Source organism: Mustela erminea, chromosome 12 (assembly GCF_009829155.1).
Source record: "Mustela erminea isolate mMusErm1 chromosome 12, mMusErm1.Pri, whole genome shotgun sequence".
NCBI classification, from domain to species: Eukaryota; Metazoa; Chordata; class Mammalia; order Carnivora; family Mustelidae; genus Mustela; species Mustela erminea.
In genome coordinates, this window is record NC_045625.1 from 34948242 (window position 1) to 34968896 (window position 20655).

The 20655-nt window shown below is 42.3% G+C and overlaps 1 protein-coding gene across 4 annotated transcripts in view; it reads left to right on the plus strand.

Annotated features, from left to right (window-relative positions):
- The first annotated feature begins 766 nt into the window (after positions 1-766).
- The window catches only part of RNF38 (ring finger protein 38), a 140527-nt gene continuing 120638 nt past the window's right edge, over positions 767-20655 (plus strand). For all 4 annotated transcript variants that reach the window (XM_032306386.1, XM_032306387.1, XM_032306388.1 and 1 more), the window contains exon 1: positions 767-1123. In XM_032306386.1, coding sequence (XP_032162277.1) covers positions 871-1123 — 253 coding nt within the window. In that variant the 5' untranslated portion in view covers positions 767-870. The remainder of the gene's footprint in view (positions 1124-20655) is intronic.

Sequence of the window (20655 nt, forward strand, 5' to 3'; positions counted from 1 at the left end):
GTTTAAAGTAAGAAAGAGGAAGAGAAAGTCAGAGGAAGGGGCAAGGGGCCAGGGCCGAGCCAGGCCGGCTTCTGCTTATAAGTCAAGATGGGTCTCTAAATTCAGAGAAGGCAGCGGATCTCCCTCCATCTCTTTCGTTTCTGCCTCTACTATCCTCTCTGGGTCCGTTGATTTGTCACTGAGACATCGCTCAAGAACGGCAGACAGTTTCTTTCGTAAGTGTCTGAAAGGGGAAAAACTTTGAGCAAACAGCCAAAAGAGGGAGGAGGGTGGAGAGGAGACTGGCTCTAGTGTGGGGAAGAAAAGAAGGGAGGCCGAGGCGGCATTGGCCGCGCACGGGGAGGCCGGCGGGCGGGCGCGCCGGCGAGCTGCAGCTACCCGGGCCGATCCCCTAGCAAACTCGCGGGCGCAAATACTGGCGCCAGAGGCAGCCGAGCAGCTGAGCCCCAGGCGCAGCGGGGCCTGGGTGGCGCTGGGCCCGGCCCGGGAGGCCCGAGTCTGTGCCCGGGAGGCGGACCGGGGGCGGGGCCGCCCCGGGAGCTGGGTTCTCCCGCGGGCGGCCCTTAGCCTCCCCGCCTCCGCGAGCGGCCGCGGCAGAGGATGCCCTACGGCGCCGCCTGTCCTGCCCCGAAGCCGCGGCTGAGAAGCCGGCTGCCCATTGGCGGCGGCGGCGCGGCGTCTCCGCCCCCTCCGCGTCCCCGCCCCCTCCGCCGCCGCCGCCGCCGCCGCCGCCGCTTCCCGGCTCCGCCTCCTTCCCCTCCGGGAGCCGCCTCCGTCGCCGCCACCGCCGCTGCTGCCGCCGGCCGGGGCCCAGTCAGCGCCCGCCGCCGGAGTCGAGTCGCAGTCGGAGCCGCTGCCCGCGGCCCCGCCATGAGCGGAAGCGCCGCCGCCGCGGTTGCCGCCGCCGCCGCCTCAGCAGCTGCGGCCGCCGCGCACTTCCAGCCTCAGTCGTCGTCTCCCAGGCCGGGCGCCGCCGAGCTCGGGCCCCTGCGACGCCCGCGCCCCCCGCCGCCGCCGCCCCGGCCCGAGCCAGCCGCTGCCGGCCGTCTCAGCCCTCCGGGCCACGGGCCTCTCCGGGCGAGCGCCCAGGGTGGCGGCGCCTGCGGCCGAGCGCCGGGAGCAGGTACGGGGTCCAGGAACCGGCCGGGCGGGGAGGGGCGTGGGTTGGTTTTGGGGGTGGGGGGGCCCAGAGGCGTGCGGTCTATGGGGAGCGTAGGGGGTGGAGCGTTGTCCGGGTTAGCTTTGTCCGACCCCGGAGCCCCTGTGAGCCCTGTGGCCCCGTCGAGCCGAGCGGCTCACAAAGCGTTTTCCCACCCGGTGCGTAGCCCCCTCCCTTAGGGTGGGCAGGGCAGGACCTCTTTAGGTCTCCGCTTGGCGGAGGAGGAAACCGAGGCGTTCAGGGGAAGTGACTTGCCCAAGGTCACGTAGCCGGTGAGAGTCGTATCCTGGCTAGGACCCAGGGCCACCCAGAGCCGGCGCGGGCCCGGAGCAGGGGGGCTGGGAGGAGGAAGAGCCCCTAGCCCCGGAGACCCGAGAGACATAGATCCGGAGGAGGGGGCGCTAGGCCCTGCTCTCAGACACGCCCACCCAACGCTTTTTAGGTAGGCTTAAGAAATGGGATCTCTTGCGGGGTGGGACAGAGGAGCTGGGGCCGCTTTGGGGGCTTGGTGGTACCCTGGGGAACCGATTTGGGGAGTCTCAGGGGGAAAGAGTCGTATGGGGAGGGTGTAGTCTTTGGGAGAGGGCTTTCTTGAGTGAATGGGGCAGAGCTTCGGAAACTTCTCATCGTGGGGACCGTTTGGTCTCTGCCAGGCCACCATTGCCCGGACTAAACCAATCCAGCTGAAATTAATAGGAGGGAGGCCTTCCCGCTTTTGTGGAGACACCCTCAAGGTGTCTGTTTTCATGAAATTGTCGAAGTTTCGTTTGTGCCCCAAACAGAAGTGCGTATAAGGCCCTAGTAAAAAGCATTTCTGCTGTAGAAGGCTGAATTAGTTTTTTCCCGGGTGGTCTGGATCTGTCACCCATGAAGAGCCCCTAGAGAGCAGCTACCCCAAGCGTGAAGGGGGAAGGAGGCGGGGAGGATTGGGACAAGTCACCCTCCTGCCTGGTATGTTAGGCAGGGCCCTATACTATATGGGACTCCCATTTTTCTTTGGGGGGTGGGTTCCTCAATGTATGGTTTTGACTGTGGATGCATCTTGGAAAGGGAAGGAGGAGAGCACTTGGGAGTCCTAGAGACAGCGAGAGCGAGCGAGCAATGAAGAGGTTCCTGTGGCGCTGGGAAATAGAAGCTGTAGAATGGGGGAAAAGAAGATATTTAGTCATTGCGGGGGATGGGAGTGAAAGGATTTCCGAGGGGAAGGGGGCAGTGTCTAGTCCTGAGAAAAGTTGGGATGTTTCAAAGAAGGAGCCAAGGGTGATGAGTTTGAAAGGAGTCTGTTAGAGGTGGATGGTATCTTAAAGGTTGAGTAATAGGTATTGGTCTGCAACAATCACTTCATTTTCTTCTAGTAAAGACAGTTGTACTTTCATATAAATGTTTTAGCCTTCTCATTCCCCATCCCCCATTCTCTCTCCTGTTCTAAGGCTGTTGGCTCTCAGTATTGTCTTGGAAGTAAGGCTTGACAAAAGAGGGAAGGGGAAGACTAATTAGCAAATGCATTAATTAGGGCCCTTTGTCCGAAATGATTCCATGTTTAAGTCAGCTGTTTTCTTGCTGCCCTCGTGCACTTAAGCTTTCCAGCTGTGGTGGCTGTTGGACGGGTGCTGTGGAATAACTGCTGTGATTTAGACAAGATAGGTTCGATTTTTCTTAAAAAATGGAGGAAAACCTATTTGATAAAGATGTATAAAAACTTGAAAATTTTCTGGTCAAAGATTTTAATCAGGAAAATGCAAATGGAAACAATACTGAGGTGCCATTTCACACCCATCAGATTGGCAAAATTTAAATGCTGTGATAACCAAGTGTTAGTGAGCTTGTGGGGAAATCAAAAGTTTATTTCCTGTTAGTGGGAGTGTAAATGAATACAACCACCTTGGAGAGTAGTGTGGTGATGTGTTATTGGAGAGCTAATATACCTACTTACCCAAAATGTCTGTTTCTGGCTCTGAGAAATCCTAGTACAAGTGTCCAAGAAAGAAGTATGAAAGAAATACAAGCATTTTCCTTGCAGCTTAAATGGCCACCAGCACGGGAAGTGCATAAATTGTTAGATAGTCCCATGTGCTTGAGTCTTAACAGCAATGAAAAATAAACTGTAGCCACATGCATTAAAATGATGGAATCTCACAAACATAATATGGGGTGGGGGAACAGGTTACAGAATTCTTAACAAAATGTTTTCACTTTTATAAAATCTGAAAACATGCAAAATAATGTTTGCGGCTATGTGCATATATGGTAATAGTATAAAAACATGCAACAACTAACACCAAATTCAGAGTAGAGATTGTCTCTGGAAACAGAAGACAAGGAATGAGATTGGACAGGGGTACACCGAGGGTGTTAATAATATCTAATATTCTGTTACTAAGAAATCTGAATCAGATAATTGCAAATTAGGATTTGCTTATTTTGGGTGTAGGGTCAGAGATTCAGTATCTTAAATATTTCTCAGATGTTTGAAATATTTCTCACATGCAAAAAATTTGCTTGTTTATGGAGTGCAGGATTTTTGTCTCATAATGATGAAACTCTTGCTACAGACTCCAGTCCCACACAGCCTATTAGGCATGCAGGCTGGTGATCTTTTCTCACCCTTTTCTGACCTGCGAAGCCTAGTATATTGCACTGGATGACTTTTATTTTGGAACTGCTGATAGGCATGGAGGATTTCTCAGTCTTTCTAAATTTTCTAGTGGACCTAGGTCAGCAGTTTGAGCTTTGTCAAAATATAAATGCCCCAGGACGTTCACACTTTTCTGTTGTAGGGAGAGCCCCAGAAATCTGATTCTGAAAAAGTTCCCCAGTAGATTCTGATGGCCACTAAAATTTGACACTAAAATTTGAGAGCCATTGCCTTCGGCTCCTGTCTCTGGGCTGTACTCCATCTCAACTTTGCCCTATAGGCTACCTTCTCTTGCCCCTCCTGCATGACTAGGAATGATTTGGGCCCATGTGATACTTAGCTCTTTTGTAGGGCATAAAAGAATGATAGGGTTGGAAGCTGTTGAGTGTTAAGCCCTTTATAATGGGGACATAGTCCCATAGAGGACTAGACATAGTCCTCTTATTTTCATGCAGGTAGCTAAGGGGCCCACTGCCCACCAAGGCTATTTATCAGGTTTTATAAACTTTAACCACTGGTGTCACAATATGGGGTTTTATAATTAGGATGGGAGCAAAAAAAAAGGGGGGGCTTACAGAAGGAAAACCCAGAAAATTCGGAGAAAGGAAACCCCCAACAGTAAATGTATGTGATTATGCCTTTTTCCACAGATGATGGTGATTGTTTTATTGCTTTAGCTTATGACATTGATTTAGATTTCAGCTATTGAATCTACATTCAAAGATTAGGGTCTCAGATAACAACTGATTATCCCCCTCAAGATGGAAGAATTTCCTTTCTCCAAATTTGATAGTTTTACTTATCTGCCAGACCCTTTTTGCTCTAGTCCTGATATGTTTAGGAATGAATTTATATTCACAGATGTGAGGACTTCTGGTAATGAGATTTGTGAAATGCCTGTGTTTGGGAAGGTTCTTCTCTCAGGAACCCTGCTTTGGAAGTGCAGTACTTCTCCAGGTAGACTGCTGCAGGGCTGCTGTGTTGGGTTGTATGGGTTGTGCCCAACCTGAGGTCACCTGTTTTGTGTGGTGAGTGGGAGTGGAAATTCATTTGTGCTCCACTTACCAAATGAGCATTTTGTAGGGGGGCCTGGGTGGCTCACTTGGCTGAGTGTCCGACTCTTGGTTTCTACTCAGGTCCTGATCTCAGAGTTGTGAGATTGGTCCTTGCATCGGTATCCAACCTTAGTGTAGAGTCTGCTTAAGGTTCTTTCTCCCTTTCCCTCTGCCCCTCCCAACCCTGCGCTCTCACTCTCCCTCCCTCTCTATCTTTGTCTCCCTCAAATGAATTAATAAATCTTAAAAAAAAAAAGCATTTCTTGTGGAAATGTGTCCCCTCAGAGAGGGGACACCCTTTTCTAATTCCCATCAAGTGTTTCATGAACTAGCATGGCCTTGCAGCTTTGGAAGGCTTTGTCCCAGGCAGCTTTGTTGTTCCATGTGTAATGAAGTATGCCATCCATAGTTAAGGATTTGTGAAGAGGGCAGGTCAGTTTTGGGCTTTGAGCTCTGAGAATTTTGTCCATATGAACTTTTCAGTGGAAGGAACCTATCCTCCTCCCCCCGGCTTTTCATCACCCTGTTCATTTAAACCAAGATTCCAGCTTAAAATGGTAAAATTTGTTATGGAGCTGGAGAAATAGGCTCAATTTTGAAAGTACCGTTATTTATGAAAAGACAGAATGAGAGAAATATTAAAAGGACAAAAGCATCTGGTAATTGAAGACGAGAAAGTAGCTATGCACCACATTTGTTCTTGCATTCTTGGAGTGTTCACTTTGAGGGGGAAATACAATGTTTTCTTCCTATTCCCCCTACACAAGCATTCCTCAATTTCTTAAGACCTGAGGCTTTTTAGCCAATTTTGAAAATATTTACCCATTTGTATTTTCCATTAAGTGGTTGTTTACGCTTCCTGCTGTTTTATTTTTTTCTTGGAGCTAGAGGAGGAGGGTAGTGCTGAACCAAGGACGAGACTGGACTTCCTACTGCTTTTGCAAATAATGGCAGTGTGTTTTTCAGAACTGTTGTCATGGAAGAGTGCTGTTCTGCGGACTCAAGGGAGAGGTACATTTGAAGTGGTTTCTGTTGTCTTTTTTATTATCATTTTTAAACATGATCGAGGGTGATGGTTACAGAGTTCCATTGTGCTTTTGCTGCTGTCTTGAAGGGAGTTTTTTTTTTTTCTTAATATTTTATTTATTTATTCGACAGAGAGAGAGAGACAGGGAGAGAAGGAACGCAAGCAGGGGGAGTGGGAGAAGGAGAAGCAGGCTTCCCGCTGAGCAGCGAGCCTGATGCAGGCTTGATCCCAGGACCCTGGGATCATGACCTGAGCCAAAGGCAGATGCTTAACAACTGAGCCACCCAGACACCTCAGGTTTTTTTTTTTTTTTTTTTTTTTTTTTTTTTTTTTTTAAAGAAAATCTGTTTAAAAATGTTTAACAAAAATAGTCTTAATGCCCACACAAGGAAAATAAACTCACCTATGGGCCTTACCCAAAGCAGTTTGAATTTTTTTTTTCCCCAGTTCTGTTTAAAGGGATTGGGCAGGTGGAGGAAGAGAATGATGGGATTATACTGGAGTTTTACCAGTGACTCCAGTCTTGATATGGAAAACTATCACTGTATTGTCTGCTGTTGTGATAAAGTATGTGTAGAAGTAAGGGAGAGATTGGGAGTTTTGATATATTAATGATTTGACCCCGTTGAAAGAAAAAGCAGAGGAAAGAAGTGGTAAGAGGAAGAAATATATGAGAGTAGCAAGCAATTAAATAGGACATTTTGTAGTGTTTTTGGAATGTTCTTGGAGTTGAAAGTTACCTGTCCGTATCCGTTCTGCTTTAGCACCTTTGGTTTTAGTGTGTGAAGATGGTGCTTACTGATCTTTACTTCAAACCCGTTTTATTGTCAAGGAGCTGGAAAGTGAGCAGTTTTGAAGACTAGGCTGAGGTGGGAGGCTAGGCTAAAAGCAAAAACAAGTATCCATTTTGTAATTGCTTTTGTAAATAGGAGTTGAGACTCATAATTAAAAAAAGTTTTTTTCATTTGGCTTTTAGGCTATCTTATTTAAAAATTGTTCTAATACATATGTCTTCCTATGTAGATTTTTGTTGCTGCCTCAGTACATATTTGAGCACTTACTGGGTGCACAATCCTAGTACCAGCCACTGGTCCATGGGGGCGATGCCTTCATTTTCCGAGACTTTTTCATTACCTGAGGCGCTGCTTCAGCTTGTGCTTTCTTTTCTCCCTTTTATCATGCCTCCTTCTCCCTGTCTTTGGGCTTGGTGGGGGTCCACCGATCTGTCGGGTGATCTTACCACATGTGAGGGGTGCAGAGGCCTCTCAGAACCTTTTGACTGGGCGCCCTTCAGTAACACCCCTCAGACAGTTTTGAGCTAGACTTGAGGGCCATCATAGCGGCCCCACCGCCTCTTCCTTCTCTGCCGCCTGTGTTGCCACCACCCACCCTTCGCTGTGGAGCCTGGAAGGCGCCCCCCTCACCCCCAATCATACAAAGAGTCTTTGTGCTTGGAGGATGTTCTAAAGGCGGGATCACTGCAATTATAATTCCCCAAGCACAACCAAGTAATGGGGGCAGGCAGGGTAAAGATGGTATCCAAGTTCTCGTTGGTAGGGAGAAGTCAGGCGGGGATTAAAAATCATCTGGAGACAGTACCAAAATGGATAATGGAGCGTTGTTGGTAGTGCTGGTGGGAATGTGTTTAATTGAATGCATTTCACTTCAGATTTTTAAATTCTAATACTCAAAAGATACTTGAAGCTTTAAAAAGCAAAAGACAGCCTGAACTTTTTTTAGTTTTTTTAATCTAAAATTATATAACAAAATCACTTTAGAAGAAGGTATGTAGAAATCACAGTATACTTTGCTTTATGTTTATGTTGCCAGAGTGACTGATTGCCTACGAAAGCCAAATACATATCTTACTTACTATCCAGGGGGTGCTTTTACTAATCCAGCTCTTTTTGTTTATTTCCAAAAGTAAGCTCTGACTGACATTTTTTGGGAAGCTCCTTCTACCACAAGAAGAAAATCAGTGCAGGAAAATGTGCTTAATAAACTCTTAGATCAACCATCCCATGTCATGATGTGCTTCCAAGTTCTATTGGTAATCTCTTAGTGAAGACTTTTTTCTTACTGTGTCTTTTTCTTTTAAAGATTTTATTTATTTGTTTCTCACACAGGCACACACACACACACACACACACAGTGAGCACAAGCAGGGAGAGCAGCAGAGGGAGGGAGAAAGAGAAGCAGGCTCTTCGTCGAGCATGGAGCCCAATGGGGGACTTCATCCCAGGACGCTGGGATCATGACCTGAGCTGAAGGCAGACTCTTAACCGACTCAGCCACCCAGATTCCCTTACGATGTTAACTATTAGTGTATTGCTCTGATTAGTGTCTCAAATAGACTTTCTTGTTTTTCTAAAAAGAAGTGCACCAGACAATTGACAGCAGAGGTTATCTTTAGACTTTAGGATAGTGGACTTCAGTCCTCTCCAGGTAAGGGGAGAAGATCCTTTTTGTTGTCATGATGAGCATTGACATCTGTGCTGAGTGAAGCAGCCAGGGACTGTGTACTCTATATGGAAAGCTATAGGTACTGTAAGCTGGCCCTTCATCTAATTACTTGTTGGAGTCAGGTCAAGAGTTGGACATTTATTTTTACTGTTTAGTGTGATTGTTGTCCTTTTGGAGGAAATCTCCCTTTTTTTATTGACAGATGTGTGCAATGTGATGATTGATAAATGAATACATTTTGAAATGATGACCACAGTCAGGTTTATTAATACAACTATCACCTCATATAGTTACTTTTTTTTTGTGAGAATGTTTTAGCGCTCTCAGCAAATCTCAAGAACATGAGGTATTATTAACTTAGTCACCATGTTCTACATTAGATTCTCAGAACTTTTAATTGAAGACTTGTGCCTTCGACCAGCATCTTCCCATTTCCCTACTTCCCAGATCCTGGTAACCACCATTCTGCTCTCTTTCTGTGAGTTTGACTTTTTAAGTTAAAAACGTTTTTACTTTTTTTTTTTTTAAGGATTCCATGTATAAGTGAGATAGTTGTGCATTTGTACTCTCTGGCTTATTTCACTTAACATTATGTCCTCCAGATTCATCCATGTTGTCACAAATGGCAGGATTTCCTTCTTTCTAATGGCTGAATAATTCTCTTGTACCTATATTCCAAATCTTCCTTCATCCATTCATTTGTTGGACACTTAGGTCCCTGTCTTAGCTGTTGTGAGGAACGCTGCAAAGAACATGGGAGGATAGCTAGCTTGAAGAAATCAACCTTAATAGACTACTGGGTAGTCTATTACAAAGATATTGCTGATTCGATCCTTAGAAAAGACTACTAAATTGACAGCTAAATTTTACGAGATTTAAAAATAAACAAGGATTGGGGCACCTGGGTGGCTCAGTGGGTTAAAAGCCTCTGCCTTCAACTCAGGTCGTGATCCCGGGGTCCTGGGATTGAGCCCTGCATTGGGCTCTCTGCTTCAGTGGGGAGCCTGTTTTCCGGTCTCTCTCTGCCTGCTGCTCTGCCTACTTGTGATCTCTGTCTGTCAAATAAATAAATAAAATCTTAAAAAAAAAAAAAAAAACCCAAACAAGGATCTATTTTATATGATTTCAATGAAAAGTAAGGTTGATCTCCCCCTCCTGACCCACAGTGTTTTAGGCAAGTACCTTGTTCAGCAGTGACTTTATTTTAGCTTAATTATAAACTGTTATTTGGCTACTTCATTTACTTCATTTATAATAGTTATTTACTTTGGGCAGTAACCTCTGACTTCTAACTTCACTGCTCTCTAGTGGCCACTGAAAGTAATGATAAAACGTTTATTGAATGCCTACTGTGTATCAGGCAGTGAGGATTTCAGATACAATTCAGATAGGAAACAGTGATAGATTCTGACTGTATGTTAGCAGAAAAAAATGCATTTTTGGGTATCCTAACCCTTAATAAAAGAGGAGAGAACATCAAAATTGCATTAACAATAGTGATATATAACCATGATAGTTAATGTTGCTAAAGCACAGATCTAACCAGACCAAAAATTTACATGGTTGCCTTCGAAGTAAAAGAAATATTTTTTCATCTGGCATTCAAGACCAGCGTAGTTAGGTCTTTATTATTTCAATCTCTACTATTTTTCCTCATGAATATTATTCTCCAGGGAAATAGGATGCCCTGTCATCTATATGTGTATCACTTTTTGACTTATTTCTTTGATTTTTCAGCTTGGAATGCCTTCAGTTTTTCCAAATCCAACTTTTTTTTTATATCTAGGTGGTTTTTTTAATATCTGGGTAGTAGTTGTCATTTATTGTGTGCAAAGCTCTGTTCAGAGTGCTTACCTGGATTAATTCATTTAATTTGCGCTAGGGTCCTTTAAGGTTGATGCTATTATTATCCTTATTGTGCAGATGAAGAAACTGGAACACAGAGAGGTTAAATAACTTGCTAGAGATGATGCAGCTATTAAGAGTGTTATCTGGGATATGAACTCAAGCTGTCTAGTTCCAGAGTCTGTATTTTTAGCCATCATGCTTTACTGGATCTCTTTTTTTTTAAGCAAACTTAGCGGTTAGTTTTGGTAATAAGAGGTTGAATGTAAGCAAAGGTGATCGCTGCTTTAGCCACTAAAAGGAATTCACAGTCTTTAGTTTTTAACTTTGCTCCTGAGAAATAAACTCTTTTTTTTAAGTCCTGAATTATTGCATTAGGATTATTAAATTGATTTTTTAAAGTCATTCATTACTTTTTTACATAAGGAGTAGGAGTACCTGCATTGGTGGGTGGATCGGCATTAGAATAGGCATATTTAAATCCCTTCTTAGAAAATCTCTTATGTTCTATGAACCTGAACATTAAGGTTTTAACTGAGTACTTGTTTGAGCACTTAAGCGGATAAAAAAATTCTCAAGGGAAAATTTGGCCCTACTCGGAGGAACTTCTGAATTTCACCTTTTTGTGGATATGGATATCTTCCCACCAAATATCTCAAGAGTGGATGTTAGACTTCTTTTTAGTCCTTTTTTTTTTTTTAAGCTTCTTAATTTCCATAATAAATTGATTTGTCACAAGCTAAAGCATAAACATATCTATTCAGTAGCATAGAATATGAACATTTCAGGTATTAGTTGGAGATGCTAATATGTTGGGTTGATGCTGTCTGAGACAGTTGGATTATTTGAGGAAGATAATGTGGCATTGTGGTTACCAAAGGAACTACTTCAAAATTGATTGGAATGTTTGTTAAAAATTCTGTGTGTAGGTGACCTAGAATTAGAACTTGAGATTGAGTAAATTTCCTTATAAACAGTTATAGGTGATGTTTCTAATACCGTTTGATTTATACTGTAGGCTTAATAGGCATTGGTGGGCCATCAGTTTAGAAAATGTACTGTGGGAAAATGAGATTCTAAGGTCAAAACCAGGTATAGTACTTACATACTTTTGGAACATGGCCTCTTTTTGAGTGGAGCACTGCCAACAGTCTTTCTCTCCTATTTTGCTTTTGGATACCTAGAAAGGAAGGCGGAATTCTTCACTTTTCAGATTACTAAGGGATATGGAATTAATTTATCAGAGGAAGATACTCTTTATTTTCAGACGGGATAAAGACTGGCTAATCCACATAATTAACACTCATTTACTTGTTTGGGTTTCTTTAAAACCCTTAGTTTTAGAACAAATCAAGAGTTACGTTTGGGAGCTCCAATTGAAGACATTATTGTTGACTATGTTTGCTATACGTCAAGAATGAGTCATGAACTCTTCTGATTTAATTATCCAGTGGGTTTTTTTTTAAATTGTGCGTGTATTGTTGAAAACAAATTATTTCTATTTTATGATATTTTTGAGCCTTAAATAAAAGCTATATTTTGTGCTAAAAAAAGAAAAAAAAACAAAACCAAAACCAAAAAACCAACAAAGGCAACAAGTTAAAAGATTTGCCTTCTTAAAAATGAATTTGTGTGCAACTTATGACGTTATTAATTTCTTTTTTTTTTAATTAAAGATATTTATTTATTTGACAGATCACAAGTAGGCAGAAAGGCAGACTGAGAGAGCGAGGGGAGAAGCAGGTTTCCTGCTGAGCAGAGAACCTGATGCTGGGCTCGATTCCAGGACCCTGAGATCATGACCTGAGCTGAAGGCAGAGGCTTTAACCCACTGAGCCACCCAGGCACCCCCTTTATTAATTTCTATGTTAAGGTCAAAACGAAAGTCAGAATTTGACTCTAGAATGTTTAGAGTCTATACATACTTTGAGCCTTAACTTTTGGTAGAACAAAATCTTCTAAAAAATGAACTCTGAGGGGCACCTGGGTGGCTCAGTGCGTTAAAGCTTCTGCCTTTGGCTCGGGTCATGATCTAAGAGTCCTGGGATCGAGCCCCGCATTGGGCTCTCTGTTCAGCAGGGAGCCTGTTTTCCTCCTCTCTCTCTCTGCCTGCCTCTCTGCCTACTTGTGATCTCTGTCTGTCAAATAAATAAATAAAATCTTAAAAAAAAAAAAATGAACTCTGATTCAACTGACATAAGTGATTTTAATTTAACATAAACAGTTTTTTGGGGTGGGGATAGAAATCAAACTAGTTTTGCCTTACCAAAATCTTTCTCTAGCACATTGGAGATGTGAATATCACGTTTCCTTTTGAAGTATAATTATTTGATAGAATAGTGACGTTATTTTTCCTGGTGCTATGTAGTTAAAATCCCAGGGCCTAAATTTATTTTAAAGTTTGAATAAAACTTTTGTTTCTATTGAAGAAAAGTTACCAAATTGAAAAGGGGTTTCGAGGGACACCTGGGTCGCTCAGTTGGTTAAGCATCTGCTTTTGGCTCAGGTCATGGTCCCAGGGTCCTGGGATTGAGTCCTGTGTGGTACTCCCTGCTCTGTGGGGAGCCTGCTTCTCCCTCTCCCTCTGCTGCTCTCCCTGCTTGTGCTCACTCTCTGGCTCTCTCTCTCGAATAAATAAATGAAATCTTAAAAAGGGGTGCTTTCAAGATTTTAATTCCAAATTGAAAAGGGGCTTTAGAAATCTTGGAATTAAAATTGCTTTTAAGGAGGGAGAGGCAAATCAAATTGGATATGGGCCCCCACACAATTGTCTGTGCTACTTCCTGGGTCAGGAAAGCTCAGAGAGGGGGGCTGTGTTGCAGTAGGGCAGGGCGTAAACCTGGTAGGAACTAGAAGTGAAACTGGAAGTGCCTTTAAAACAAAACAAAACAAAACAAAAACCACAGCAAAAAACCCAGATTGTTGTATTAGATGGAGTCAGGCTGGATTGAGCAGTGAGGCTGTGATATTCAAGCACAAATGTGTATGTAATACCCCTTGGCAGATTTCCTGATTAAGTCAACATGTTTGCATTTGACTCTGGACAGACCTTAGTCTCAATGGAGGAAAACGAGAGAAGAGCAAAGGGAGGGGCCGAGGCAGGGGCTTTAAGGTGCAGGTTCTGGAAGAAAATTTAAAAAAAAAAAAAAAGGAAAGAAAGGGGGGAAAAAAGGAAGAAGAAAAGAAAGAAAAAAAAAGAGAAGGATTTCTGAGCCTTTGAGAGAGATAGCAGGAAGTTAAAGGTGGAATTCTGGGGACATTTCTGCTCTCCACAAGCTGTATGGAGGTGAAGGCTGTGGCTTAGATGTGGTGGATAAGTAGATTTAGAGTTGTTGGTAAAGGTATCTTTGTTGGAACAGAAAAGATATATCACTGTGGTTTGTTTTAAAACAATAGAACTCACTACAATGTTAGCAATACAAAGGTAACCAGTCTTACACAATTTTATTACGCCTAGGGTTAAAATTGAAATTCACTTATTTTAAAAGAAAAATGAGAACTTACAGTTGACTTACAGTTGACAGGAGCATTACATTTCCAGGGTGGTTTAATGGTAGTTATGTGCCATCCATCACAAACAAAAGTTGACAATGCTAACATGCTCTGGTTAACTAGGGCATGCACTGCTAACGTTTTTCCCTCAGGAGTGATAGGTTCAAATTCAAAGACATTAGACATTGCTCTTTCTGCTGGCCTCTCCCCTTCCCATCTCCAGAACCATTCATAGATGCTCTGTGTGGATGGATGTGTGTCTAGTATGGATTGAGATAGGGCTCATGGCTCTGAAGGAGTCCAGCATCTCTCACACTTGAATGCATTACCTGGGAATCTTGCCAAAATGCAGATGTCTAGCAAGGGCACAGGTGATAGTGGAGTAGCTTGGAATAGCCAGGAGGTGGAGTAGTGGCTCCCAGATGTAAGCCTGTGTGACAGGCATTTGAAGGGCTGGTTCAAAGAAAGACTACTTGGCCCCACCTTCCTGAGCTTTTGATTCACCTCACTAGGGTGGGGCCTGATATTTTGCATTTTAAACAAATTTCTAGGTGATGCTAGTGCAGCTGGGGAGAGTATATTTTGAGATCTGCTGAGATAGAATATAATTAATATTGAGGAGAATCAAACCATCTGTCTTGGGTCTTGAACATTATTTTATAACTGAAAACGGTGAAGAAAAGTTTGCTAAGAGTAAATAATTAATACTGTTCATGGTGAAATGGGTAATGAGAATGAAGGAGTGCACTTGTGATAACCACCACCGGGTGTAGTAGGAAGTGTTGAGCCATTTGAAACAAATACTACACTGAATGTTAACTAACTGGAATTTAAATAAAATTTAAAAAAAAATGCTGTTCATGTTAGGCAGATAACACCTCATTAAATAATTCTGTGTTTTATTGTGGTGAGTATATGTCTCTGTCTAGAAAATATCCCCGGTATGGGGCGCCTGGGTGGCTCAGTGGGTTAAGCCGCTGCCTTCGGCTCAGGTCATGATCTCAGGGTCCTGGGATCGAGTCCTGCGTCGGGCTCTCTGCTCAGCAGGGAGCCTGCTTCCTCCTCTCTCTGACTGCCTCTCTGTCTACTTGTAATCTCTGTCTGTCAAATAAATAAATAAATAAATAAATAAAAATCTTTAGAAAATATCCCCGGTAGACCCAGCCAAACGGTAAGAAAGATGATTACTTCTGGAGAAGGATCCAGCATTATGGAGGATGGGATTTTAGCTTTCTTTATAAGGTTTTAATTTTTACTGAAGAGATTGTATTTCTATTTATGTAATTAATTTAAAAAAGGGATAAGAAACTGGGCCAGATAGCTTCCCATTTACTTCTCCAGATCTGTCCTCCACCCTGTTCCACCTGGCTCTCTGCCCCAGGGAAAGAGCTCCCAGATCCTCTGGCTTCTTACTGGGTTCAGCCTTAGGAGATTTGGAGGGAAGGAGAATGAAGTCAGAATATTTATACCTTCTGTTCTCGTGGTAGCCTGCATTTTATTACCTGGGTTTTAGGAATCACTGTCTCCTGTCTTTTTTGGGGGCCAGAGCAATAATTGTCATTGCTCTTCTACCCTCTCTGATTTTTGTAGGCCTCACCTAATTTAGTAATTACTCCTTTTACAAACAGACCCCTTTCAGTTTATTCTAGTTTGAGTTTGTCATCTCTTTTCTCTGTTGGAAGCCTAGGTGATGGACCCTCTAGTCCTGTTCCTCTCTTTACTGTATTTTCCTGTTTATTTAACACCCACCCCACCCCATCCTCTCCCCTATAATCCCAGGGGTAGTGACAGTACTATTTTGGTAGGTGTAACCTTTCAGACAATTTCTGTACATAGCGTGGCTCTAAAATACATACACACATTTAACATACGAGGAATCATACTGCATTTCCTATTGAATAAATTCTTTTTTCATACTACATTTTGACCATCTTTTTTTTTTTTTTTTTTTTTTTGAGATTTACTTATTTCAGAGGCAGCGCAGGGGCGAGGGGCAAAGGAAGAGGGAGAATCTCTAGCTGAGCTTGGAACCCCGAGATCATGACCTGGGCTGAAATCAAGAGTTGGATGCTTAACTGACTGAGCCACCCAGACACTCCACATTGTGACCATCTTTCCATATCAGTATAATCTACCTCATGCTTAGTAGCTGTATACCATTTCATTAATTTGGTATGCACAAAGCACAATTTAAATAGTTCCTTATATATTTAACATAGTTTATTTATTAATAATTATTATTTTAAAAATATTTTATTTATTTATGAGAGTCAAAGAGAGGCAGAGGAAGAAGCAGAATTCCTGCAGAGCAGGGAGCCTGATGTGGGACTTAATGCTGGGACCCTGGCATCATGACCCGAGCTGAAGGTAGCTTAACAGCCACCCAGGCTCCCCTTAATATAATAGTTTTAATTATATACTGGATTTCCGTTAGTGCTTGATCTGTTTGTGCATTCTCTTCTATTGATCTGTCTCTGTTTTGGCACCAATATGATACATTTTACTGATTGTAGTTTTATAGAGCTGAATTCTTGGTACGGCAAATCCTCATAGATTTCTGTTTTGGAGAAGATTTTGGCTTTCATCACATACTTTTTCCCCTTCCAGATAATAGTTTTATTTAAAAGTATTTGTTAGGATTCCTTAAAATCCCATTGATACCTTAATTGGAAACGTATTCGTGAAGTTTTGTAGTTTAATTTGCATTTGTCAATGTATTTCACATTCTTTTTGCTTTTGACAGTGGGGCATTTTCATCATATTTCTGGAGTTTTGCTGATGTTAGAAAAAGCTGTTGGTTTTTGTATATTTATTTAAAAACCTTCCTATTTCCTAAGCTCTTGTAATAGTTTTTAGTAATTTTTCATAGGTTTTTCTTGGATATTCCACTTGGACAACTTTTTTGGACAACGATTTTGTCAGCTTTCTTAATCCGTTTTTTTTTTTTTTTAAAGATTTTATATATTTATTTAACGCAGAGAGAGAGAGATCACAAGTAGACAGGCAGGCGGAAAGAGAGGGGGAAGCAGGCTCCCCGCTGAGCAGAGAGCTTGATGTGGGGCTGGATCCCAGGACCCTGAGATCATGACCTGAGCCGAAGGCAGAGGCTTTAACCCACTGAGCCACCCAGGTGCCCCTATTCTTTTTGATTAGATTAAATCTGTCTTTGTCTATTTACTCATCTGTAAAATAGGTATAATGAAAATGAGTTAATATATGTGCCTTTCCACATAGTAAGCAATCAAATGATGGTCATTATTTTTAATTTTTTAAATTTTTACTTATTTATTTTTAGAGAGGAGGGGGAGAAGCAGAGGGAGATGGTGAGAGAAAATCTTAAGCAGACTCCCCAACTCTGGGCTAGATCTCACAATCCTGGGATCATGACTGGTTCCCAAATCAAGAGTCAGACACTTTATCCGCTTAGCAATCCACGTGTTAGGGTTATTGGTTGTTATTATTATTATTATTTTTTAAGATTTTATTTATTTTATTTGACAGAGAGAGAGAGATCACAAGTAGGCAGAGAGAGAGAGGGAAGCAGGCTCCCTGCTGAGCAGAGAGCCCGACAAGGGGTTCGATCCTAGGACACTGAGATCATGACCTGAGCCGAAGGCAGGGGCTTAATCCACTGAGCCACCCAGGCGCCCCTTGGTTGTTATTTTTTAAAAAATGATTTGTCTTTTATTATTTTTGTATTTTTCTGTGTTTTTGTATACTGATTAAGGAATTTCTTTTTTAAAAGATTTTATTTGAGAGAGTGAGAGTGCTCTCTCATGCCTGTGTGTGGAGGAGGGGTGGAGGAGGAGGGAGAAGAAGACTTCCTGGTGAGCAGGGAGCCATATGTGGGGCTTGATTTCAGGCCCCTGAGATCACGACTTGAGTCAAAGGCAGACGCTTAACCTGATGAGTCACCTAGGCACCCCGATTCAGGAATTTCTGTTCTCATCTTTATTGAAATCTTTCTATATGCCTTAAAAGTTTTTAAAAAATGTATATGTTTATTCTTACTACAAAATGCACATGGCAAAAAATTCAAACATTACAGAAATATGTATCAGACAAAATAAAAAGTCTCTTTATTCGAAATCTTGAGAGATCAATGAGAACAAGTTGATGTATATATTTCAGTGTTTTTGTTATGCACATATGAGTTATAAAAAATGGGACCATACTATATATATTATTTTGTAGCTTGGTTTTTTTTCAACATTATGTCTTGGACCTCTTTCCAAATAAGAATTTATAGATCTAGTTTTTCTTTTTTAAAATCTTTATTTGACAAACAATAGACACATAGCAACATTCACATCTTCTGAGTTTGCAGCTCAATGAATCATCACAATGTGAACACACGTGTATAACCAGTAATCAGGTCAAGAAATAAAATATGGCAAGTATCCCAAGAGCTTCCCATTGTGCCTCTCTATCTCATATTTTTTTTTTTTTTTTTAAAGATTTTATTTGTTTATTTGACAGACAGAGATCACAAGCAGGCAGAGAGGCAGGCAGAGAGAGAGAGAGCGAAGCAGGCTCGCTGCTGAGCAGAGAGCTCTATGTGGGGCTCGATCCCAGGACCCTGAGATCATGACCTGAGCCGAAGGCAGCGGCTCAACCCACTGGGCCACCCAGGCGCCCTCTCTATCTCATACTTTTAAAAAATTTAACAGCTTTCTTGAGATACAACGCACATACCATACAGTTCACCTGTATGAAGTATAAAATTCAACATGTGTGGTGTATTGGTATATTCACAATTGTGCAGCTATCACCACTCTCTCTTTTTTTTTTTAATTAAGATTTTTATTTATTTATTTGACAGAGAGAGATCACAGGTAGGCAGAGAGGCAGGCAGAGAAAGAAGAGGAAGCAGGCTCCCTGCCGAGCAGAGAGCCCGACGCAGGGCTCGATCCCAGGATCCTGAGATCATGACCCGAGCCGAAGGCAGAGTCCTAACCCACTGAGCCACCCAGGCGCCCCTAACACCACTATCTAATTCTAGAATCTTGCATCACCCCAGAAAGAAACCCTGTACTCATTGGCAATCACTCTTCATTTCCTCCTACCCCAGTGGTAGGCAACAACTAATCTAATCTGTCTCTAGGATTTTCCATTCTGGAGCTTTTATGTAAGTGGAATCATACAACATATGGTCTTTTATGACTGTCTTCTTTCTCTTAGCATAATGTTTTCATGGTCATCCATGTTGTAACATACCAGTGTTTCATCCCTTTTTATGGCCAATTAATTGTATGAGTATACTGTATTTTATTTATCCATTAATCAATTAAGGGACATTTAGGTTGTACCACTTTTGAATTACTATGAATAATGCTGCTATGAACATTTGTGCACTAGATTTTATGTGGACATATGTTTACATTTCTCTTAGAAACACACACACACACACACACACACACACACACACACACCCCCAGGAGTGGAATTACTAGGTCTAGTAATTCTAATCTTTTAAGGAACTGCCAAACTTTCCCAGGTTGGTTGCAGCATTTCATTTTTCATTTCCAGCAGCAATGTAGGAAAGTCCTAAATCCTTCACATATCATCAACACTTAACTATTTCCTGTCTTGGGGTGCATTGGTAGTTCATTGTCGTTTTTGCTTTGCATTTCTCTGATGGCTAACAATACTGAGCATGTTTTCATGCGCTATTGGCCGGTGTAGATTTTTAAAAGGTTTTTAAATTTTCCCTAATTGTCATAGGCAAAGCTAAATAATATCTTTTGTGTCTTTTTTTTTTTTTTTAAGATTTTATTTATTTATCTGACAGAGAGAGAGAGAGATCTCAAGTAGACAGACAGGCAGGCAAAGAGAGAGGGGAAAGCAGGCTCCCCGCTGAGCAGAAAGCCCAAGGCGGGGCTCCATCCCAGGACCCTGAGATCATGACCTGAGCTGAAGGCAGAGGCTTTAACCCACTGAGCTACCCAGGGACTCCCCTTTAGTGTCTTTATTATTTTTAGACAGCTTCTGAAATTTCAGTACATCTATGCTTCTCTGCTTTCTTTACTTACATTACATATTTTGAGAACGATTTTCAAAAATGTTTTATGCAGTTATATAGTGAGACTTGCAAATTATTTAACTATTTTTTATTTTTAAATATTTATTATTATTTTTAAAGATTTTATTTATTTATTTGTCAGACAGAGATCACAAGTAGGCAGAGAGGCAGGCAGAGAGAGGAGAAGGAGGCTTCTTGCTGAGCAGAGAGCCCGATGCAGGGCTCTATCCCAGGACCCTAAGATCATGACCTGAGTCGAAGGCAGAGACCTGACCCACTGAGCCACCCAGGTGCCCCAAGATTTATTTTTTAAAAATTGTTTTTATTAACGTAGAATGTATTATTTGCCCCAGGGGTACTGTTGTGTGAATCATCAGGCATACAGATTTCACAGCACTCACCATAGCACATACCCTCCCCAGTGTCCATCACCCAGGCATCCTATCCTTCCCACCTCTCTCCCCTCCAGCAGCCCTTAGTTTGTTTCCTGAGATTGAGTCTCTTATGGTTTGTCTCCCTTCCCATCCCATCTTGTTTCATTTTTTCCTTCCCTACCCCCCACAACCTCCCGCCCTGACTCTCAAATTCCTCATATCAGAGAAATCATATGATAATTGTCTTCCACTGATTGACTTATTTTGCTCAGCATAGTACCCTCTAGTTCTATCCAGGTTGTTGGGTTCATCTGTATTTTAACTTGTTTGCTTTTGTCTTCCATTCTTAACTATACAGTAAATGGAAGGCAGTTCATTTGTTGTGTGAGTTCTACAGTTCCCCGGATCTGTGTTTCCATGTTTTTTTATAGTATGTGAGTAGAGATCTGTATGATTGATAAGCCTGTTAAGACATTTCAAAGGTGTGATTAAGGTTTTTCATTGCCAGAATCCAGAGCTTTGTTCCTCTTAACTGATCAGGAGTTGCTAGGTAGTGTTTTTCAGTTAGTTACCTTTCCGGGAA